The 20,911-nt window shown below is 30.0% G+C and overlaps 4 protein-coding genes across 4 annotated transcripts; 3 read left to right on the top strand and 1 right to left on the bottom strand.

Moving 5' to 3' along the window:
• Window positions 1-630: 630 nt before the first annotated feature.
• On the top strand, window positions 631-11,396 carry LOC134830666 (breast cancer anti-estrogen resistance protein 3 homolog). Its single transcript, XM_063844217.1, has 7 exons — window positions 631-1,062; window positions 2,379-2,723; window positions 3,101-3,227; window positions 8,610-8,676; window positions 8,740-10,621; window positions 10,682-10,889; window positions 10,949-11,396. Exons 1-7 carry the CDS (start codon window positions 1,020-1,022, stop codon window positions 11,082-11,084), a joined length of 2,808 nt encoding a protein of 935 aa, XP_063700287.1. The 5' UTR covers window positions 631-1,019; the 3' UTR covers window positions 11,085-11,396.
• A 1,217-nt stretch (window positions 11,397-12,613) lies between these two features.
• On the top strand, window positions 12,614-15,343 carry LOC134832491 (transferrin). The gene is made up of 7 exons (XM_063846538.1): window positions 12,614-12,677; window positions 12,763-12,999; window positions 13,056-13,198; window positions 13,446-13,590; window positions 13,648-13,799; window positions 13,856-15,003; window positions 15,060-15,343. Exons 1-7 carry the CDS (start codon window positions 12,614-12,616, stop codon window positions 15,247-15,249), a joined length of 2,079 nt encoding a protein of 692 aa, XP_063702608.1. The 3' UTR covers window positions 15,250-15,343.
• Window positions 15,279-16,895, bottom strand: LOC134830794 (transcription initiation factor IIB). The gene is made up of 2 exons (XM_063844377.1): window positions 16,574-16,895; window positions 15,279-16,458 (listed from the first exon to the last, which is right to left on the bottom strand). The coding sequence occupies exons 1-2, from the start codon at window positions 16,591-16,593 to the stop codon at window positions 15,522-15,524; spliced, it is 957 nt and encodes a 318-aa protein (XP_063700447.1). The 5' UTR covers window positions 16,594-16,895; the 3' UTR covers window positions 15,279-15,521.
• Window positions 16,896-17,335: 440 nt separating this feature from the next.
• Window positions 17,336-19,383, top strand: LOC134831550 (uncharacterized). Its single transcript, XM_063845305.1, has 5 exons — window positions 17,336-17,541; window positions 17,595-18,222; window positions 18,277-18,428; window positions 18,494-19,078; window positions 19,135-19,383. The coding sequence occupies exons 1-5, from the start codon at window positions 17,376-17,378 to the stop codon at window positions 19,323-19,325; spliced, it is 1,722 nt and encodes a 573-aa protein (XP_063701375.1). The 5' UTR covers window positions 17,336-17,375; the 3' UTR covers window positions 19,326-19,383.
• The last annotated feature ends 1,528 nt before the right edge of the window (window positions 19,384-20,911 follow it).

Consider the following 20,911-nt stretch of genomic DNA (forward strand, 5'->3'; position numbering starts at 1 on the left):
ACTCAAAATTAAAAACCAAACACATATACGAATGAGAAGGCACACATTTATACATATGATAAAAAAACAATAATAAACATAGCAAGACACACGATCGCGATTTTGTGTTATTAAGACAGTTTTAGTAGAGTCTCCGTATTGTATGATCCATATTTAAATTGAATACTTTTAATTATAAAATATTTTGCAATAAATTAATTAAATTGTTTTTGAAGTTATTGAGAGAGAATTGAAACGTGCTATTTTGTATTCAATAAGTGTTTGATTTATAATTGCACAAACGCGTTATTCTCAGAACAAAATTTATAGTTGTTCATCAGTCTGTATTAAAACGTGCACGGAAAAGGAACAAAATTAAATATTATTATATTCAGAGAAAAATAACAATCATGCTTAAATGCAGCGAAAAACATACTTTTTACAAAAACTTTAACCCTGATCATCGAATGACTCAAAACGAAGTGCCATTTAACAATAATCAGAAACGCAGTTAATGAAATTGATTATTTTATTAATGAGATTTAATATAATAATACAAAAGAGGAGTGTTAAATATGTCACTCATGTGAGATTGAAAATAATTTATAAATTTGTGAAAAAAAAAGTTTCTTGAAATTGTTATGAAAATATTTTAAGCAACATTAAGAGTTAGCTAAAACACGTCAACATTTTTTAGGCTAAAAAAACGTGAATCTACAGTCACTAACAAGTCTTGTTGCTGACATCAGCTTATTATAACTCGAAAACTCTCCGTCTACCGTGTTTCGTGTCGTATATTTATTATTATGTCTTTATTTTATTGACATTCAAAAGTAAAAACACACACACAAAATGATAATACCGAGAGTTGCTATTTTTTTTTTCAAAACTTAAGCGTCAAGTGTATCATCAAATAAACAAATCTTCAGTTGTGTGATGATCGAGTAGGAGGAAAAGAATCTCTTGCCATAATTCAAGGGCAATTATTATTTATTTGCAAAACTTTGCAAACTTTTATTTGGATTACCTATATTGAAACAATGGGAAAGTCATCGAGTAAATTAAAGAAAAGGCGAACTCAAAGTAAGTTTTTCAACCTTTTTTAATGCTATCATTGAACCAAAAGAATCATTGAAAAATACAATATGCTCATTGTGACTTGAGAACTTATACTATTGTCATTTACACAGAGACGAAGTGCATATTACATGTCATGACAGACATCAAACAAAAACTTACATGCGTGCGAAAGAAAGAATTATTATCAACAACAGATCAAAATTAAAGCGAAATAATTGCATTATTTGATGCATGTGTGGCAAATCTTGAACATCCGAAATATGTTAACAAGGCAATAAATTAAATTTTTGTGCAAAAATATTCATGAGATTGGTTTAGTTGAGAGTCATATAACATCAACTGCCTAACGAACATGACAGTTGAGTGCAAAATAAATTCGCTAATTTACTGTAAAAGGCAAACAAAAACAAACATTTTTTGCATGCTCATTCAACGCCTACTGAATCGCAAATGTAAACATTAAGTAGGTAATAATAATATTTCTATAAATATAAAATAATAAAATCGTACCTTATCTTTCTTATATTAAAACAACTCCATACAGTAATTTGAATTCACGATTTATTTATCGTTCTGTTTTTGAAGAAAAATTATTTGTATGTTATAAAGCAGTAACAGGCGAAATGATATGTCGTTATAATTAATGTTCAGGGGTTGTGACATGAAGATTTTTACAGATTTAACGGAATCTGATTATTTATCATATATTGCAGTCCTTCGGAAATAGTTGATTTAAAATTATAATGCTGTTCTTTTTATACAGATTTGAATTCCATTCATTCATTTATTCAAATTTACAATAAAATAGGTACAGTACTACAATGTTTGGTAGAGTTCAGTGTAAAGATATTAAATAAAACACATTTGATATTCATTTGCGTTTATTGAAATTTTAAATTATTGCAAATAAATTATTTTTACAGTAAGACGCTAACTTGTCTGAAAGTCAAGAAAAAACTAACAAAACGAATCACAACACATAATACAAATTTCTTCTTATTGTGTCTACAAACCATTCAATGACCATTTACTCAAATATCAAAAGTACGAATGTCGATTGCTTGTACACATTTGTTTTAAATCGTATTCAATAAAAAAAAACTCGACGTCTCGCCTAAAGAAAAATAAGCATCTGTCATATCTTAATTGATTTGTTGTGTGTTTTTCAATAAAATTCCCTTCCTTTACGAACTCGTGACACATATTTTAATTAAACATAAATTGAAGGCGAACTAAAGTTTTTAATCGATTATAAATGATATCTCTTAATACGATTTACAGATAATACTAATCTTATCTTTATTTATATTTCATTTCAGGCGTTGCATGGAGCTTTCGCTTCAAACAACCGACAGTTTCAAATAATGATCAAACAAATGCGGAGTTGAAAGGACGTCGATTCCGTAAGAGACATCAAAAGATAGAAGAACTAAATGTTGAAGGCGATATGACTCCCGTGATAATCTGTTCAGGTCCGCATCTTGACATACAAGAGTGGTTAAAAAGATTGGATTTGCAACAATACAGAGATAAATTTGAGAAATTTTATGGGGTAGAAGAGTTGATTTATTTCACAGAAGGAGACATTCACAAATTAGGTGTGAAAAATGCAGCACATCGTGCGAGAATGGTATCAAGTCTTGTTGCTTTACGCTCTAAACGCGGTAAGAAATGATAAATTTTATGTTAATTAGTACAAATAGCAGACATGATAGTTTAATAATATTACATAAAAATGTAGACGAGGACTTTGCATATAAATTCAATTAGCAATACAAATAGTTGTTTTGAAACTGACATGAAGAAAATCCAGTTTGTTGTACTTTTCTCATATAACGAAATTTCTCTTACATTTTTAATAAATTAAATAAGGCAGTTTGCAAAAAACTTATCAAACAAATTAGTTATGTTAACTTGATTCATATGTATAACTTTAAAAAGGAGGAAATTAAAAAATTACTACTTTATATATTTTTTACCTAAAGAATATGTTAGATAAAAAATAAAAAAAAAAAAACTAATATTTTTAACGAATTTTCAGATAAGCAAAATAATAACAATACAAACGTGGTTACAGAGAATAAATTTCAACAAATGCGCAACCAAAGACATAGTCTCGCGCCGGAAATTGCAAGACAGAAAGATCATCAAGAAGAAAGGGATTCTATGTGAGTATAAACTGTTGTATTTTTGTTTTTATTTCTCATGTGCAAAAGTAAAATATTTCCATGAACTTTATTCTCTCTTTCTCATTTAACTTTTCCATCCTTGACATTGCTCTCAAAATCATATCCTCGTTCCATCCTTGTCATTGAGGAGTTTCTCTCTCTTATTACTTGAAATTTGTACGACGCAAGTCAATCACGCGCATAAATCGATAACGATGTAGTACGGAGGCAAATTTGTTTGTAAAAATATTAACGTAGAAATACTATAGAACTATATCGAGGTAGAATTGTACAAGTTATGAATGAAAGCATTTGTGAAGCATGGATCCTTACAATCTCGAAAATTTATTACGAAGAACATTTTGTTTAGAAATAAAAGCACGTAGGGTAACGACCTAAATGACTTGTCTGATAATATAATATTTCAAAAGTTTAAAAGGTTAATTGTTAAGAATATTAAAATCATATGAAATAAAGTAATAATGTATACAATGTCCCCCAAAAGTTCAAATTCAAAATAAAAAACTAAACAGAGACAAAAAAAATTTGCTCTTTGAACTTTTATCCCGTATAATTTACAAGATAATGGAATTCTTATAAGAATGAGGCGACCATGGATGATTCTTTCATATTGCAAGTTTACATTTTATCAATGTAAATAATTCTAATGGTTACCATAATCCTTCCATGCGTAAAAGAGACAAACATAAAATTTGAAATTCCTCTCTTTTTTTGCTTCGCATATTTCTCTCTTTCTGTACGTGAAGTTGCATTGAGATGAACTACCAAAAATGTTTTTGTAGATACATTAACAAACAGTCTGAATAGAATACGTCTAGCGATTAGAAATAAAAATGAACGGACCTTTTTTGTACACTGAAATATAATTTAAAATAATAAATAAAAATTATTTGTTCCTTTTAAAAATAGATACATAAATAAATTATTGAATTGTGAATTAAATTTATGACAAAATTTTTGTGTGAATTGACTTTTGAATCAATTAGAGATAAAATATAATGCAATATAAAAGTGTCTCAAACTTACTGCCATTTTTTGTAAAGAAAAAAAACTGCCGAGTGAAAATTTATATTTAAACAATAATAAATGATAAGGCTTTTGAATTAAGAGGTAATCAAAATTTAATTAATTAAAAATTAAAACAGAAAGAAAAAAAAACATAGTTTCGTTTCTCAAGGGAAATTTTTTATTTTTACTTGTGTGTGTTTATCTATCAAAAATCCTTCTTTGCTTTTTTCAGTAATAAAGAATAAAAAAAGAAATAAAAGAACGAATAATTATTGATTAATGCGGCAATAAAACAGAAAGCCCGTGAAAGTGAATTATCGTATAATATAGCGAAATAGAAGTTCACACCCATTTATATATATAAAAGGATTTTTTTATTTACTGTTAGAAGTAAAGCTCAAAAGTAGTGTTCGTGTTCTGTCGTGCTTTCTTTGTGTGTAAAAAGTGATTTTCATGGTAATTATTGTCTTTTCGCTCTTTCTAACAACTTGAAAAATTATGATGGAACAAGAGTCATTATTGTAATGAAAACTTGCAAATATTTTGTTACCTAACAATGAACATTTACGAAAGCGATAAAGAAAATCCTCCCTAAATAGGATTTTCATTGAATATGATGAAAATAGTGCAGCTGAGACACGATTTGTAACTTTTTCTGCTCTCTTGTTCACCCATGTTTTGGAAAATCCCACAGAAAAAGCGATTCTAAAAAATAAAACAGTGTCGTTAGAACAGAATTAACAGATATTTATGCATTAGTACAAGAAGGTTGTTGTTTTATTATAGAAGAATGTTTTTATCGTCATAAAAAATTTGTCGAAGAGAACTATAAAAATTGAAATGTGAATTTTAAAAAAAAAGATGATAAGAAAGTATCTTGTTGTTTTTTTGAGAACTGCGTCGATATTTGAGAATTTTTGCATTTTTCTCACCATAGATTGTTTTAAACATATTGCAATATAACTTTTTTTTATAGTAGTTTTGTATTACATTTGCCACACGCGCACTTACTCCCTTGATTTTTTTGTACAAAAACTTAATTAATTAAATTTGTTGTGAATGCAGATGATATCTTGTCACAAAATGTTGAAAAAGAGAATTTTATTTCATATATGAATCAACTTTGTAAATATATTCGTCATTCACAGACTTTATAAATAATTAAAAAAAAAATAAATGGTACTTACCTTTTATTGCGTTGGGAGTCTTTTTTTTTATTCAATTTAAGTATGAAGCATGCATTTGTGTTATGAAAACCCGTGTAAAAATTAGGGTAGCAATTTTTGATTTTGTGAATAAAAAGTACAAACTAAAGAGATTTAAAGATCATTAAAAAACAGAAGGATAACTTTAGTAGAAATTTTTGTATGAATGAAAATATTGACATTTTACTATTATAACTGCATAATTTATGTTATATCAGAGTTTATAAAAAACATTTTCGAAACGAACTGCGAGAATAAATCGAGTCAATAAAAGAAAACATTAATAAAACTTGCACCTCCCTTTTCATCTATTCTAAAGACGGTGTACTATTCCGTCAAGTAATGTCCTATTGTATTATTTTTGGGTAAGAATTCGTTCAGGTTTTGTGTGCAAGAGTACAGTCAAATATATCCAAGTGTATTTGAACAAGGGGTATACAAAAAAATTTGTTATGCTCTTCAATAACATACATAAGAATGTTAGAATTTTATTTTGCTTTGGGGAAATGAACACGAAGGTAAATAAATGTGTTGTACTCTAACATTAACAACAATGTTGATTGCGGGTAAGAAAATAAAAAAAAAACAGTTCCTGTCTGTAATGATGACTATTGTTAAGAAATTAAGAAAAAAAAAGAAATTTAATTCAATTTACGTTACTTACTTCGTTTCTTCAAAAATCTTAAAGCTCTAATAGGACGTTTTCGTAACCTTTGAATGTTCTTGTCAGTCTCTCATAATTTTAGTCCCCATGGATATATCATCACATATATATTTTTCACAAGACACGTGACTCCGCATATTGTAAATAATACTGATTTTATCATCTCGGAAAACGTTCCCCTTTTATCGCATCTCACAATGTCGATTTTTTACCATGGAAATTTCTTCCCTTTAACATGAGTTAAACATTTTATCAAGTTTTTCTGGTTAAACACTTTTCCTTATCGTCGTCGCACACTAATATTGAGACATTTTCAAATGAACATTATCACAAGTATCTTTCGGCAGAAAAAGAGCTGCGTTTTAACTTTATAATTTTTTTTCATGTTTGTCTTTTAACATGCAGAAAGGGAAAAAGTGCGTTTTCTAATATTTGTGAAAAGTCATAAACTTTAAAAATTGCAATCTAATTGTTATTTTCTTTCTCGGTTTTAATTTTTAAAACAAGGAAATGGATGCTGCTTTTAGTGAGAGGATAATTAAATAAAGAAAAATAGACCTCGATATCAGCATCATTGACCTCATTTTATATTTTTATATAACGATTCGAGATGATAACAAAACTTTTGCATTTCTTTTTTTCTTTGCTTTTCCTCTTGACGTCGCTTTAGGTTAAAATAATGAATACGTTAGTTCACAATAAAAATAAAGAAATATAAAAGAAACGGACAGACCTGTTTTTCTTATTTTCCTGTTTGAAATGCTTTAAAACAAACAAAAAGGAAGAGCATATAAAATGGAAAATTAAATTCAACTTCTGCCTCTGCTGTATTATATTGACAGGCTGTGGTAAAAAGTTAGAACAAGGAAAGTTTTGTGCATTTTGCAATAATTTTTGATATAATTGAATTGTTGAAGAGAGTTACATCCATGTTTATTGCGTAAACGAATTCAGTACTTACAGTTAAAAATGAAAAGAAGTGCTTTATAGTTTTTAGTACTTTTATAAAAAAGAAAAAAATAAAAATATAAAAACACTTCTTACATTGATTTTGAATGAATTGTATAAATTTTTCATTAAGGCCGCTCCAAATGAAACTCAATAGTTTTGTCCAAAATTTTTGAAATAAAAATGGGGGGGGCAAAAAAAATAAAAAATTTTGAAATACTTTTTTTCATACAAAATACGAAATTTTTCAAAAATTTTTGATCGTTAATAAATATTATTATTGTTTTGAATTTTTTACATTGATATTTGTGTATTAAAAATTGATTTAAAACAAAATTAATTAAAATTGAAAAAAAATATTATCACAAAAATAACTGTCAAAATTTTTTTGAAAAAAAAATCAATAATTTTCATGAAAATTAATTTTTAAAGAAAATTTTATGTTAAAATACGATTTTTAATACAAAAGTTACTAAAAATTGAAAAATTTTCTTGAAAATTTTTAAAACATTATGAAAATACACCAAAAATCGATAATTTTTGATGATATTTTTAACTTTTTTTTTTATTTTGCCCCATTGGATTTTCGAAAATAAAATGGGGCATCGGACAAAACTATTGAGTTTCATTTGGAGCGGCCTAATTTGAATAAAATATCGATCGATGGCAAACGTTCAATCTTTCATACATCAATATAAGATTCTGAAGAAAACCAAATAAAATTGATGAAAACACATTTGCACAATATTTATCGATTTTTTCCTTCATTTCATTAAAATCAACAAATACATCAATCATTTTTTTTTTCTATTAATATTGCAAAAGGAATCAACCAAATGACAAAAATGTTACACTCGAACATGAAAATTTTTTCTCGTCATCTTTGAGCTTTCTTTTGTTTGTTTTCATCGATGCCTTTTGTTCATAAAGTTAATAACTTTTGACGAATCACATGAATAGATATTTTCTCTTTGTTTTCAAATAATATCAAGGACTTATAGCTTTTGAATCGTCTAGACAAGAGGATAAGCTGAAAAGCTTTTTGTGTGTAAAAAACAGAAAATAATTTATGTTACGAATAAAAAAAAGTTCCTGAAATTTTTTTCATGAAAAATGTGAGCTAACATAAATTACACGCTTTTGTGACAAATTTCAAGCGTTTTGGCTTGTTGATGTGCAATGTCTCGTCTGATTAGTATCTCTTGTATCTCGTATTACTGTTGAAGGTTTCTATTGAAACGTATGTTAATCCAAAATGCAATTATAAACAAGAAAACATGATAAAGCGTAAGGTAAAAGAGATGAATAATGACAAAAGAATTCTTCAGAGGATTAAGAGAGATGCTTATTTAAGATAATATTAATCAATTTCGGGGTACAGTTTTTACTCCAAATGAATTTCATTTATGTTTTAGCACGTATGTGTTATTAAATGATTCTGACTCATCATGCTTCGTTATGATATGTGCTAAAATGAAGGATGATAGGTATAATAAAAAAAAGGAAGAAGTTAACTTATCTCAAATTTTCTTACAGATATGAAGTGTTGGCAGTAAAATCAACGTCAAAAACGAGTAAAAGTGTTAATGATTTGTTAGAGATGGTAATTATACTTAAAATTTTATATGTTTCTTTTTCTCAATGTTTTTTTTAAATAAAATTTCAGGAGCCAACAACGCCTGATCCAGAACAAGCTGCCCTCAAAAAAGCTCTTGAATGGGAACTGTCATTAGATTCAAGGGATATACGATCATGCGCATGGTATCATGGGCCAATTCCGAGACATCGCGCCGAAGAAATAGTCGAAAAAGAAGGAGACTTTTTGATACGAGATTGTACATCGCAACCTGGAAATTATGTTTTAACTTGTCGTAACGTCGCTAAAGGGCCTGTGTTGCATTTTGTCATAAGTAAATTGATTTTACAACCCGATACGGTATATGAGCGTGTTCAATTTCAACTCGAAGATGATCCTTTCGATACAATTTCCGATCTTGTAACGTATTACGTGGGTTCAGGAAAACCAATTTCCGCAGCATCAGGAGCTCGAATACAAACGCCATGCAATCGACTTTACCCTCTGTCATATTACACAGTCAAATACGATCGAGGATCGAGTATACGAGGACCAAGTCCAATGAGTTCATCAGCAAGTGTAAATCAAATGTCGACATATCGTTCGCCGATGTCGTCGCCTCCTCCTCGAACAAAACGTGATGTTCCTCCAAGATTACCGTCGAAGAAACAAAGATCGCAATCTCTTACTCCTTTGCAACCGAGTTCAGTGCAAAATATGGTAGCAGGTCGTGTTTTAAATGTTTCACAAGACAAATATTGCTCGGCAGATGGAGTAATTCAAGGGAATGAAACGCAAGCAGGATCATCTTCAAATAAAATGACAAAGTCAGAACAACAAAAACTTTCGACGCAATCATTGTCAAGAACGATCTCAGCACAAGCAATTCGTACATATCGACTGCATTCAAGAACTTCAAGTCTTTCGCGCGATTATAGTGATAGTTCGTTAAGCCCGTGCCTCGAGTCTCGGCAATTTGGTGAAAATGAAGAAAATCATGTTCCAAGCCCGCCTCCAAAGCCATCGCGAACATCTTCGCTGACAAGAAATGGCGATGGGGAGAAATCAGAAGACGTTGCACGAGCAAATGGAGATCCAGCGTACAGAGCAAATGGATCAGATTCCGGAAATGGATCAGGCGATAGTGCACAAAGCAGTGCAGCGGGAGAAGAACCTTCAATTCCATTACGATCTGGCGTGATAATTCGCAATCCACGATATCTTCAAAATAGTGCATCATCTGTAACATTAAGGAGTTATGCGGATTTTGATCCTGAAGCAGTTGAAAAAGCTTTGCTTGCTCTTCAACCTATTGTGTACAAAAATGAAACATCTTTTGATCTCGATGCATTCCAAACAGTCCTTCTTCCATTCGTAGAGCATAAACCTCTTGATAGTAGTTCGTTAAACACAATTCGTATGATGTTGTGCGAAAATGGATCTTTAATAATCGCTACACACTTGACAAAAGTAGATATAAAAATGATTCTCGGAGATGTAATTGATCCATCAACGCCAAAGTCAGAAGAAATAGAGAGTCGAAAGTACTCTGGATTAGAGTTGATAACTTTGGATGAAGGAAAAGCATTTCGTGTTGACCTAATTGAACGAACGCAATGCTTGAAACTTTTAGTAGCAACAACAATTCTTACATGTACTGATGATATCGAACGAGCGGAGACAATAAACAAATGGATTCAGATTGCAAATGATACAAAAACAGCTTTGGGAAATCTTTTCGGATTTTCTGCCATTATGTTGGGACTTTCGATGCCACAAGTTCAAAATTTAGACAATACATGGCATATTTTGAGACAAAAGTTTACAGAGAGCGCGTTTAATTTTGAGGCAAAGTTGAGACCTACGTTGAAAAGCATGAATGATTGTTCGAATCCTCAAGCTCCAAATACTACAGTTCCTCACTTATTGCCGTACATATTGCTGAAAGATAGAAAATTACAAGACATTATAGGTAAGTTTTTTTTATCATACTTTTAGAAAATCTTCTAATACTTTTTTTTTTCATTTTTAGGACCAAATACAACACAATTGCCATCTCTTGTAAATTGTTGTATAAATTCTTGGGAAACAACTGCTGAAGACTTTGGTTTAACAACTATGTTCGCGCATTTGGATTCCGCGAGAACGTTCATCAACAACTTGCCGTTATACAAGAAAAATGCTCAAATTGCCATGTCAGATACAAGTCGAGCTGATGCATTGCTCGAAGAAGTATTTAGGTAATTTTCCGTATATTTTAAACAAATAAATTATTAATAATTATTATTTTACTCAATAGAACTGAATTTCACATAAAATTTTTATGGGGAAGCAGAGGCTCATCTGTTGCAGCTATCGATCGTCACACAAAGTTTGAACAAGTTTTATCTGCAATGGCAGAAAAATTTTGTCAAAATAATACACAGGAAAATTAGGACCTTCAAATATACATATTTAAAAATAAAACTAATCAAAAGTAACTTTATTAAACATCCATAGACAAGAAGAAATAGAAAAGGATCAGTATACCAACTTCATGTTTTCATACATTTTTTACACATGTTGCTCAAATTTTCTTCCTTTGGAACATCCTCAAATCAAATACTGTCAAACCAATCAAATTTTAAAACAACTTAGGTACCTATGTAGATTTTGCTATGAACGTTTTTTGTAGGCTTTCGATATAAACAAAATAAATTAATCAAGGATAAAAAAATAGTGATTAATCTTAATAAAACATAAATTAGTGAACGAAACTTGTATGATCTAGTCAAAATATACAAAAAAAGTAAACTTAAATCAATCGAATCGTTATTACTGAAGAAAATAAGGCAAAAAGATTTTTGCCATTATTGAACATAATAATAAATACTAAATAAATAATGGACTTTTTGTGATTTTATATCCATATACATCGGTTATTCAATAACACTTTATAATATATTATATAAGGCAAGTTAAAAACCGAACTTAATTTAATAATAATAAATTATATCAGATCAAAAGGATAGTACTGTCTATTGGTGTATTGGAAAAATAAAGTAATAAATAAATATAAGAGTTAAAATCTTGTCAAATCAGCACAAAATATGTTAAACATTATCATAAAAGGATAATCGAATCGACGAGAAAATGGTTAAATTAAGATTTTATTTAAGGTTTTTATATAACAACTTAATTTGTAACATTACTTAATAAAACACCGATAAAGATGTGAAATTTAAGGATTATTAATAATTATATAGAAAGGCGGTTTCTAATCGATAAGTTTTTGTTTTGTAATATTAATAGTCACACAACCGCATTAATGATGATAAAAGAACTATTAAGAAACAATAAAGGATTCTTATACAAAGAAAAAAAATATATATTTACATTAATTTATCTCTGAAGGTTGTCCGTTTGTAAATAATATCGGTTGTCTTAAACGTCTATTACCTTTAGGATTTCCCAACATTTTACGTATAAGATGAAGAGTGCTTCAACGATATTGTATATATAGTATACTACAAGAGATGCTAATGAATACGTCACAAGATGTTATTGACAGATGAGTAATAATCTTCGGCGATTTTCAAAATAAACAATCATTGAGTGAACGAGATTCTCCGCCATAAACCTGATCTATTCGTCAAATCACTCACCTGTAAAAGAATTTGAACGTCTGTGAATTTTTGTTTGCATTTGCAAGGATTAAACTCGTTCTGTTCAGAAATCCCAAAGTTGTTGGTATTTTTGTTTTTTTTTAACAACTAACAGGTTGCTCATATGTTTCAAGTTTTTGATTCTCATACGCACGATTCAAATCAGTTTACCTTCGACCGTCGCTTGAAACGTTGCGTTACAATTTTTGTTGATCAAGTTCATTTATATTTTTACGTATTTATTTTAATTATAAAGTACAAATATTTTGAATGTTTTTTTTTCATACAAAATAAAAAACATGAAAATCATAACATTCTCAATGCTATTATTTACGTTTTTGGCCACTCTCGAAAGTAAAATTAGTGAATCTGAAAGTGAAAAATGTAAGTCAACGTACATATAATAGTAAAATAGTAATAAAACACATACCGGCAATATTCAAGGTCTTTTCTTTGTTCTTGATTTTAGTGCGAATCTGTGTTGTTGAAGAGCCTGAAGATGTTTATAATAAGCGACAAAAGTACTGTGAAACACTCAAAATGTCATCTAAAGTGAGTTGTATATGGGGTGTCGATCGTTTAGATTGTATTCGGCGCGTTCAAAAAGGTCAAGCAGATTTTTCCGTATTTTCTTCTGAAGACTTATTAGCAGCAAGATGGGCAGCTGCCGATATTTTAGTAACGAGCGAATTGAGATATCATAACAGTAAGACTTTTTTTTCTAAATGGATTGCAACAAAAGGTTAAATGAAATTTAAACAGGTAAATTTGAGTATGATATTGTAGCTGTCGTAGATAATGAAGCAAAAATCCATTCGGTTAATGATTTGCGCGGAGCAAAATATTGCCATGGGCATGGATTTGGTTTAGGAATGAAATCTCATTGGACTAAAGTAATATCGAATGTAAGTTTTTAAAATTTTTATGTTGTACTAAAAAAAATATAAAAAAAAAAATTAAAAAAAAATATTTTTGAATTTTTCAACTTCCAAAAATGTTTTTTTTTTATTAATTTTTTATATTATTATTTTTTAAATATTTTTTTTAATATTTTTTTTAATATTTTTTTAAAAATTTTTTTTAATATTTTTTTTTAATTCTCTTACAAAAAATGATATACTCCTCTATCCAATTGATTTTTAAATCCAACAGTATTTGGAAGCTGTAGTAATTCCGCGAGATTGTAGCAATGAGTATACAATGAGTGAGCTTCGAATAAAAGCATCTTCTGAGTTCTTTGGACCATCATGCAAAGCCGGAATTTGGGATGAAGATCCTGTTAGAGATAAGAAATTAAGTATGTAAGATAAAATTGATTGGAAATTTTTTTTGATAAAGTCTCATATGTTTACAGAAAATAGATATCCAAACTTGTGTCAACTTTGTTACAATAAATGTGATATTGGAGATAAACATTGGGGGCGTCGAGGAAGTTTATATTGTCTCACAAGCGGCGGAGGAGATATTAGTTTTTCGAGATTAGATGATGTGAAAGTTCATTTTGGGGTAAATTGTAACCAATGGAGATCATCTAACTTTTGATTGAAATTTCTTTTTAACAGTTAACAGGTACCTCTTCTGATGCAGATCCTAACAATTACAGTTTTCTTTGCTTGGAAGGCGGTTTACAGCCATTGAATACGACAAATCCTTGTACATGGGTAACAAAACCTTGGTCAGTAATTGCTGCACGAAGAAAACAAGCGACAAGAGTTCAATCATTAATGGATGATCTTATACACACTGATGTTCCATGGAAAAGTACATTTTTGCTTCTCGTCGAAAATTATTATGTAAATTTAACAAATGTTGATATAATGGTTCCTATCGATGATTATATTGACGAGTCGCCTGGATATCAAAGTGCTTATAGTTTTCCGCAATGTAATCCTCCGAGATCAATAGTTTATTGTACAACATCAATTGTTGAGTTTAACAAGTGTTCATGGTTACAAGAAGTATCAGCAGTTCAAGGCATCGAGCCTGGATTACAATGTATACGAAAAGAAAGTGTTTCAAAATGTATGGAAGCTGTTTTAAACAATGCTGCGGATGTTGTTCGCGTAATGAGTGACGACATGATCGAAGGAATGAAATATTACAAACTTGAACCTATTTTGCAAGAGTACGTTAAGCGCTTTGAAATGAAAGAAATGATAATGGCAGTAACGACTTCGGACAAGAAATTCGACCATTTTAACGATTTACATGGAAAATCAATTTGCCTACCAAAATATATGGGGACAGCATATGCGAGTGTTTATGCCACGATAAAAGAAATTCATAAAGAAAAGAATCTTCGTACTAAATCCATAGATATAAGTGATTTCTTTGCTAAAAATTCATGCATTTGGAGCCCATATTCGCATGGATCAGTGTGTAGAGATAGTTTTAAGGGAGAAAATGGATCGGTGAATTGTCTTTTGAATGGACACGATGTTGCTTTTATTACATATGGTACGTTTGCTCGATACGCAAATCAATCGAATTTGAAACCAATTTGTTTATTTTTATCATCAAATGCACCAAATCGTTGCTACATTAATTGGTTTAGCAAATCTTCTTTGATGGTAAATCGAAATTTGTCTGAAAAAAGAAAAGCTGAAATTTACAATTCTTTAAAACTCATTGATAAATATTTTGGTAAGCAAGACGGGCATCAAATGCGTCTTTTTGCAAAGTTTGAAGGGCAGAGCAACGTCATGTTTGAGTAAGTTTTGTGTTTATTGAGAGAGAATTACCGTTTAATTTTCTTTTTCGTTACAGTGACTCAACATATGCGTTACAAAATACAAGCGATATATTAAAGATGGATAGAACTGAACGATTTTTGACCTCTGAAACAATATTTGAACTCTCACAGATGCATTTCAATATGAAATCAGGATGTATTAAACGTGAAACAACGTTGAAAATGTTAGCAATTTTCCTATTTTGCATTTACTTTCTTTCATAAGTCTTAAACAATAGGAATTTTAATATTGAATTAGTAGTATTTGAACTTTATTTATCGTCTTTCGAACTATTCAGTTTTGTGATTATTTTTCATATGCGACAATATAATGTATGTATGAAATTAAATTAGAAAATAGTAGATTGTTGAATATCAAATCATTCACATTCAATCAACATATTCGTCTTTAAGGCTTCAGAATCGTATTTATCATTTTTTTTCATCTGTTGTTTTTCTATTGTTCATTGGTGGGACGAATTTGTCATATTTTTTATTTACATTTGCGGCAAATCCTCAATTTTTGTGGCAAATTTGAAGTCATCAGGGAACAATTTTGCCGCATGCGGATGCATCAATTTGTAAGATTGGCGAATTGTTACATCTGCGACGCCTGCAATATCGCCAATTTCTTTGTGTGTCTTTTTGTGTTCGGATGCTTGTGATGCCATATAAATAGCAGCTGCTGCGACGGAAATCGGCGAACGCCCCGGAACGATATCGAGTTCGACAGCTTTGCGAGCGATGTGTGTAGCAGCACGTTGTATCGAATTTGGGAGATCCAAGTTTGCACAAAACCGTGACATGAAATCTGCTGTTGTAATAAGGTCCACAGACGTTTGCAAGGCTTTCAATGTCAATTTGAAACATCGACCGATTTCCTTCTTGCTTATCTTACTAACAGCACAAATTTCCTTAAAGGTACGAGGTACTCCTTCTTGACGACAAGCGATATACAAACAAGCAGAAGCTTTGGCATCGTTAGATCGTCCTTTCAAATTTTTGCCGTCATGTACTTGTTTGAAAAGATTATTAGCGCGATCGACAATTGTTTTAGGCAAGTTGATACGATCAGCCATCGTTGATATTTCTCGAAAAGCAGCGATGAGAGCGCGATCTGAACTGCTCATTGTACGGCGATTTTGATATTTAGATGTGCCAAATGAATCGAATGAAGCAGGTCCTGTTCCCGGTCCAATCATCGTCGTCAAATCGCTTCCATTCAATAAAGGATTTTCAGGGCCTCCAACACGACTCGGATCTACGCCAGATTTCTCGTTGCTGAATGTACGCCACTCACTTCCGACATCAATGACTCGATCTCCAACAACTAATCCGCATTCGGAGCAAATTTGATCGCCGGCACGATAATCTTCAATCAAAGGCGCATCTGGATGTGCATAACAACACACTTTGTTCGTCACATTACCATCTCTATCAGAAAGAAAAAAGTTTGAAATGAATCAGTGAACACAACGAAAAAAAAAATCATAAAAACAAGTTGCGAAATGCAAGGAAAAAACACTAAATGACATATCACATTTCTTACCTGGATGTGCTCGCCATCATAAAAATTGAATTAATTCGTTAAGTTATATAAAATAACGCAGAAATATCACAGATTTCCCGAAATTTGGCAAAAAATATGTTACTTGACAAGCGCTCTTTTCTCAGCACGTAGCCTTGAGTTTCTTCCAAATAGTTTTCAGGAATTTTTTCCGTCTTTTTCCCAAAAAAGTTATTAACTAACTTAATGTACGTTCAAATCCGCCTATTTTAGAAACATTTAATTTCTAAAGTTTGAGGGCTTTTTACCAATAAATATAAATTTTATGACAGAGCAGCAATTTTTTTCGTTTGTTTATAATTGAGATTTTTTTGACGAATAAAAAACTCAATTCGAACGTATGGTAATTCGATCCGAGGGAATACAGTTTCATTTGAATTTTGAGAAAAATGGAAAACCGTTGTATATATTATTTTATTGTTTAACTAATCGAATGAAATCAAAAAAACAACGGGTTATTAACCAAACAGATAAGCTAATTGATCAATTTTCACGAAGATAAGATTATTTAATAATAAAAACCTAATTGAGACACTTTATTATCAACGAATTCTTCTTATCTTGAGATAAATTAGTAACAGTAGTTAACATATGAATCTTATTTCAGTTTCTTTTTGTCTTGCAATTGAGTAACATTACCTTGGTTCAACGTGATTTGCTCCAAATTAAAAATAGAAAATCATCTGGAAGCACTCATCATAATTATTATGGTTTAATAATAGCATTACATTAAATAGTGTAAATTTAAATTTTTCATACATTTGTTAGTTTTGTCGTGTCGAACATGAAATATTTAGCATTATTGTGTTTAAGTTTATCATTTGTCAATAATGTTCAAAGTGTAATTTTTCCAAATAAGGAGTTTTCAATTGTAAAAAATGAAGGATTTTTGACACATCTTGTTCATCCTGCTTCATTTAAGTTGACAAAATGCTCATTGCAGTTGGAAGGTAAGCAAACAATAATCAAATTTCTCACATTAAAAAATTTATGAAATTTTTAGATGGTACATCGTTCGATCTTGATCCTATTGTAAAGGAGCCTTTTATCTACAATACATCGGAAGGAGTACTTATTCAACGTTTCGATCAGGAATCATGTGGCGTTCGAGTTCGAAATATTGCGTCGTCAATGTCGGGTCTGTGGAAACTTTTAGCTGAAAGTGATAGAAAAGAAAAAGACGAAGATACATTCACTTTGAATATTTTAAGCAACAAGTTGGATCCATCTCCTCGTGTCATAACTGTTACACAAGAAAACCCATCTCTCTCCGTTGCTTGTCCAAATAGCAAAACTGCTCGTTATTGCCGTGTTGATTACAAAGGAAAATTTATCGATAATAACAATGGGCAGTGCGAACCTCATGTTATGTCTTATGGTAATGAGACTATTTACAATTGCCGAACAATGCGTTGGGGTCAAATGACAGAAATCGAAAGTGCAATTAAAATTGTTAAGGAAGAAAGTTCATCAGTGCAGTCAAAAGGAAAGATCATAGAGACAGATAAGCATGTTATTTTATCTTGTCAGGATCAGACAGGGATGTGTCGAGCGGAAATGCCGGGAAAAGTAAAACAATTAATGTTAATGGAAGGACTCTTAATGGATCATTATTCAACATACGATACTCAGTAAGAATATAATATTTATTTTGTTTTATATCTGTAAATTCACACTTGAAGCAGTCTCAATAAGGGAAAATGCTCATTAGAAATCGAAAAACCTCTAAAACCAGAGGATATTGGAACATGGCGCATTTTTCATACTAAAGAGGATGATTCGGGTTGTGTTTTTCGGTTGCATGATGATTCTTCTATTCGACAGTCGAATGCTAATGGTAATTTTATCGTATCATTTTTTTTTCTTTTATTGATTAAAATATATATTTTTTTTCTTTTTTAGATCCCATAAATATTGAATATTGGAAAGGTAAAACAGGATCTCTTGAAATAACGTGTGAAGTTCCGTATCCCATAGACTATTGTTATTTAACTACCCCGGATTTCCCGGATAACAAAAATTTTACTTCATTAACTCCGGACAAATTTTTCAAGACAAAATATTTGGGCATTTGTCGTTTTGTGATCAAACAACCTATTTCGGGTTTGTACGTTTGTGGCGTCAATAACATAAATGGCGGCGAAGATATTCAAACGTATTATCACGTAAAATCTTATGAAGTTCCCGTCAAAACATCAACATCGCTTGTTCAAGGATCGAGAGGTCAAATTATTGATTTAATGGTGAAAACGATCTTCGACTATCCGATGAGCTATTGTCGGTTTATGATGCCAAATGGGCAAGTGCATGGAGTTTCAGAACGATTTAATATGACAGGCGCTTTGAGATTTTATGGAAAAGGGTTGCAATATGGAGAATGCGGTATTCAAATTCTCAAGATAAAAGAGAGCGATTTTGGATTATGGAAAGCGACATTTAAAGTAGAAAACAAAGAGTACAGTATAGAAATGGTTTTGTCGAAAGAAGGTATGAAAGATTTTTACTAAATTAAGACTTTAGTTATAATTTGTATAAATTTTAAGCTGGATTTACGACGGCTTATGTTGCTGGACCAATTTTAGCTGTTATCGCAATTGGAGGAGGGATTTTCGGGTATTTCATTTATACAAAACGATCAAGCAGAAGGCACAGGAGGCGATATGAGAGAACTGTTGGAACAACAACGGATGATTTGGATTTAGATAACCGAAGTGAAGCTTCTCATGAAAGTTAAAAAAAGAAATAGTACATCCATCTATTGGATAATTTTTGAACAAAAATAAATTTGAAATACGTACTTTCATCATTTCAGTTTATTCTACATTCTAAATAAAACTTTTAAAGTACATTCTTTTCTTATAACTTTATTACATAAATATTTAAAAAATTTTCGCTGTAAATTTACAATATTTTATAAAAAAAAATTTGAGAAAAAAACACGAAAATCACTTATTAGATTATCAATTTTCTTGATTGCATCAGTTTATTTTTGCAAAACTTTGTCTTATTTATTTTGTTACACATGACTAATCAAAAAAAGGCAACGCAATTTTTCTCGCAAATAAATTTATCACTTGACTCTGATTCACCCCATGTTCCGATTCAGTTGTGTTCTTTTGTAGTTCCTGTTTTTCTTTACACTTGACGAAACGTGTTTATAAACAATTTTGAGTTACGATGACAAACAATGATCGTCTCAAGCTTGGTTGTGTTAATAATAAAAAGAACCTTTATTGCCTCCAATTTAAAGTCTCTGTAAAAAGAAAAACGTTACGAAAAATCACTGTAACGGTCTGTGTTGTAATTTTTTTTATTGCCTTTATATTGAAAATCATATAAATTTTATACAAAGGCAAACGAATAAAAATATTTTCCATGCTATTGATTTTTTTTTTGTTTTTCATCTAGTAGGTAGGTACATCTCGTTCGTTGTATTTAGGTAGGTATATTTTGTTTTATTATGTTATTTAATATTTTTTCTACATTTATCAAATACTTTACATTTCATTGCTTCCATTCCGGTAGGTATAGACTTCTTTATGTTAGTGACGAATTTTTTTGATTGTTTACATCATTCATTGATAAATGAAATTACAGTTTTATGTTGAGAATAGATAAAGAAAAAGAATGATACAATTTTCTGTTAAGTTTTGATACCTTTTTGAAAAAATAATAATTATTATGTAATTATAAAAATAATAATAATTATGTCAATAATAATATTATTAAAAATAAAAATGTAAACATAAAAAACGTAAAATTGTGGATTTTTTTTTTAATGTTTTGAATGAATGATGATCGTAAATTTTGAAAATTATAAAAATCTGAAAATACACATTAAAAAATTTAAAAATATTTTTTTCACATATTTTGATGTATCAGTTTGTTTAATTTTAACTTCCGGAACGAAATCGAATGAAATTTTGCATTATAAATAAAGTACTAAATTTTGTTACATTTAAACAGATTTTGTTTCATTTTTTTTTTTATAAAATATTTAAAATTTTTCTAAATAACTAAATCTCATGACACACGAGTGATAAACTATGAGTGTAACGTATTGTAGGAGGTGTTTTTACTGTCGATGTTGAAGAGTATAAAAAAAATCTTTTGTGTGAAAATTTTGCTTTTTTTGCATAAAATTTTGTCTGTTGATTGTTTTAGTCTGCTCTAACATGTCTCCTCAAGTGCTTTATTGTTTATAATATTCTTTATTATTTTAGTGAAATTTTCCCTGACAAAATTGGTTTTCTACCCAAAAATTTTTAGTATTCTTTGCATATTTTCAACACAAAACACACATGTCTTTTGTATAAAATT

This window comes from Culicoides brevitarsis, chromosome 2, assembly GCF_036172545.1.
Source record: "Culicoides brevitarsis isolate CSIRO-B50_1 chromosome 2, AGI_CSIRO_Cbre_v1, whole genome shotgun sequence".
NCBI classification, from domain to species: domain Eukaryota; kingdom Metazoa; phylum Arthropoda; class Insecta; order Diptera; family Ceratopogonidae; genus Culicoides; species Culicoides brevitarsis.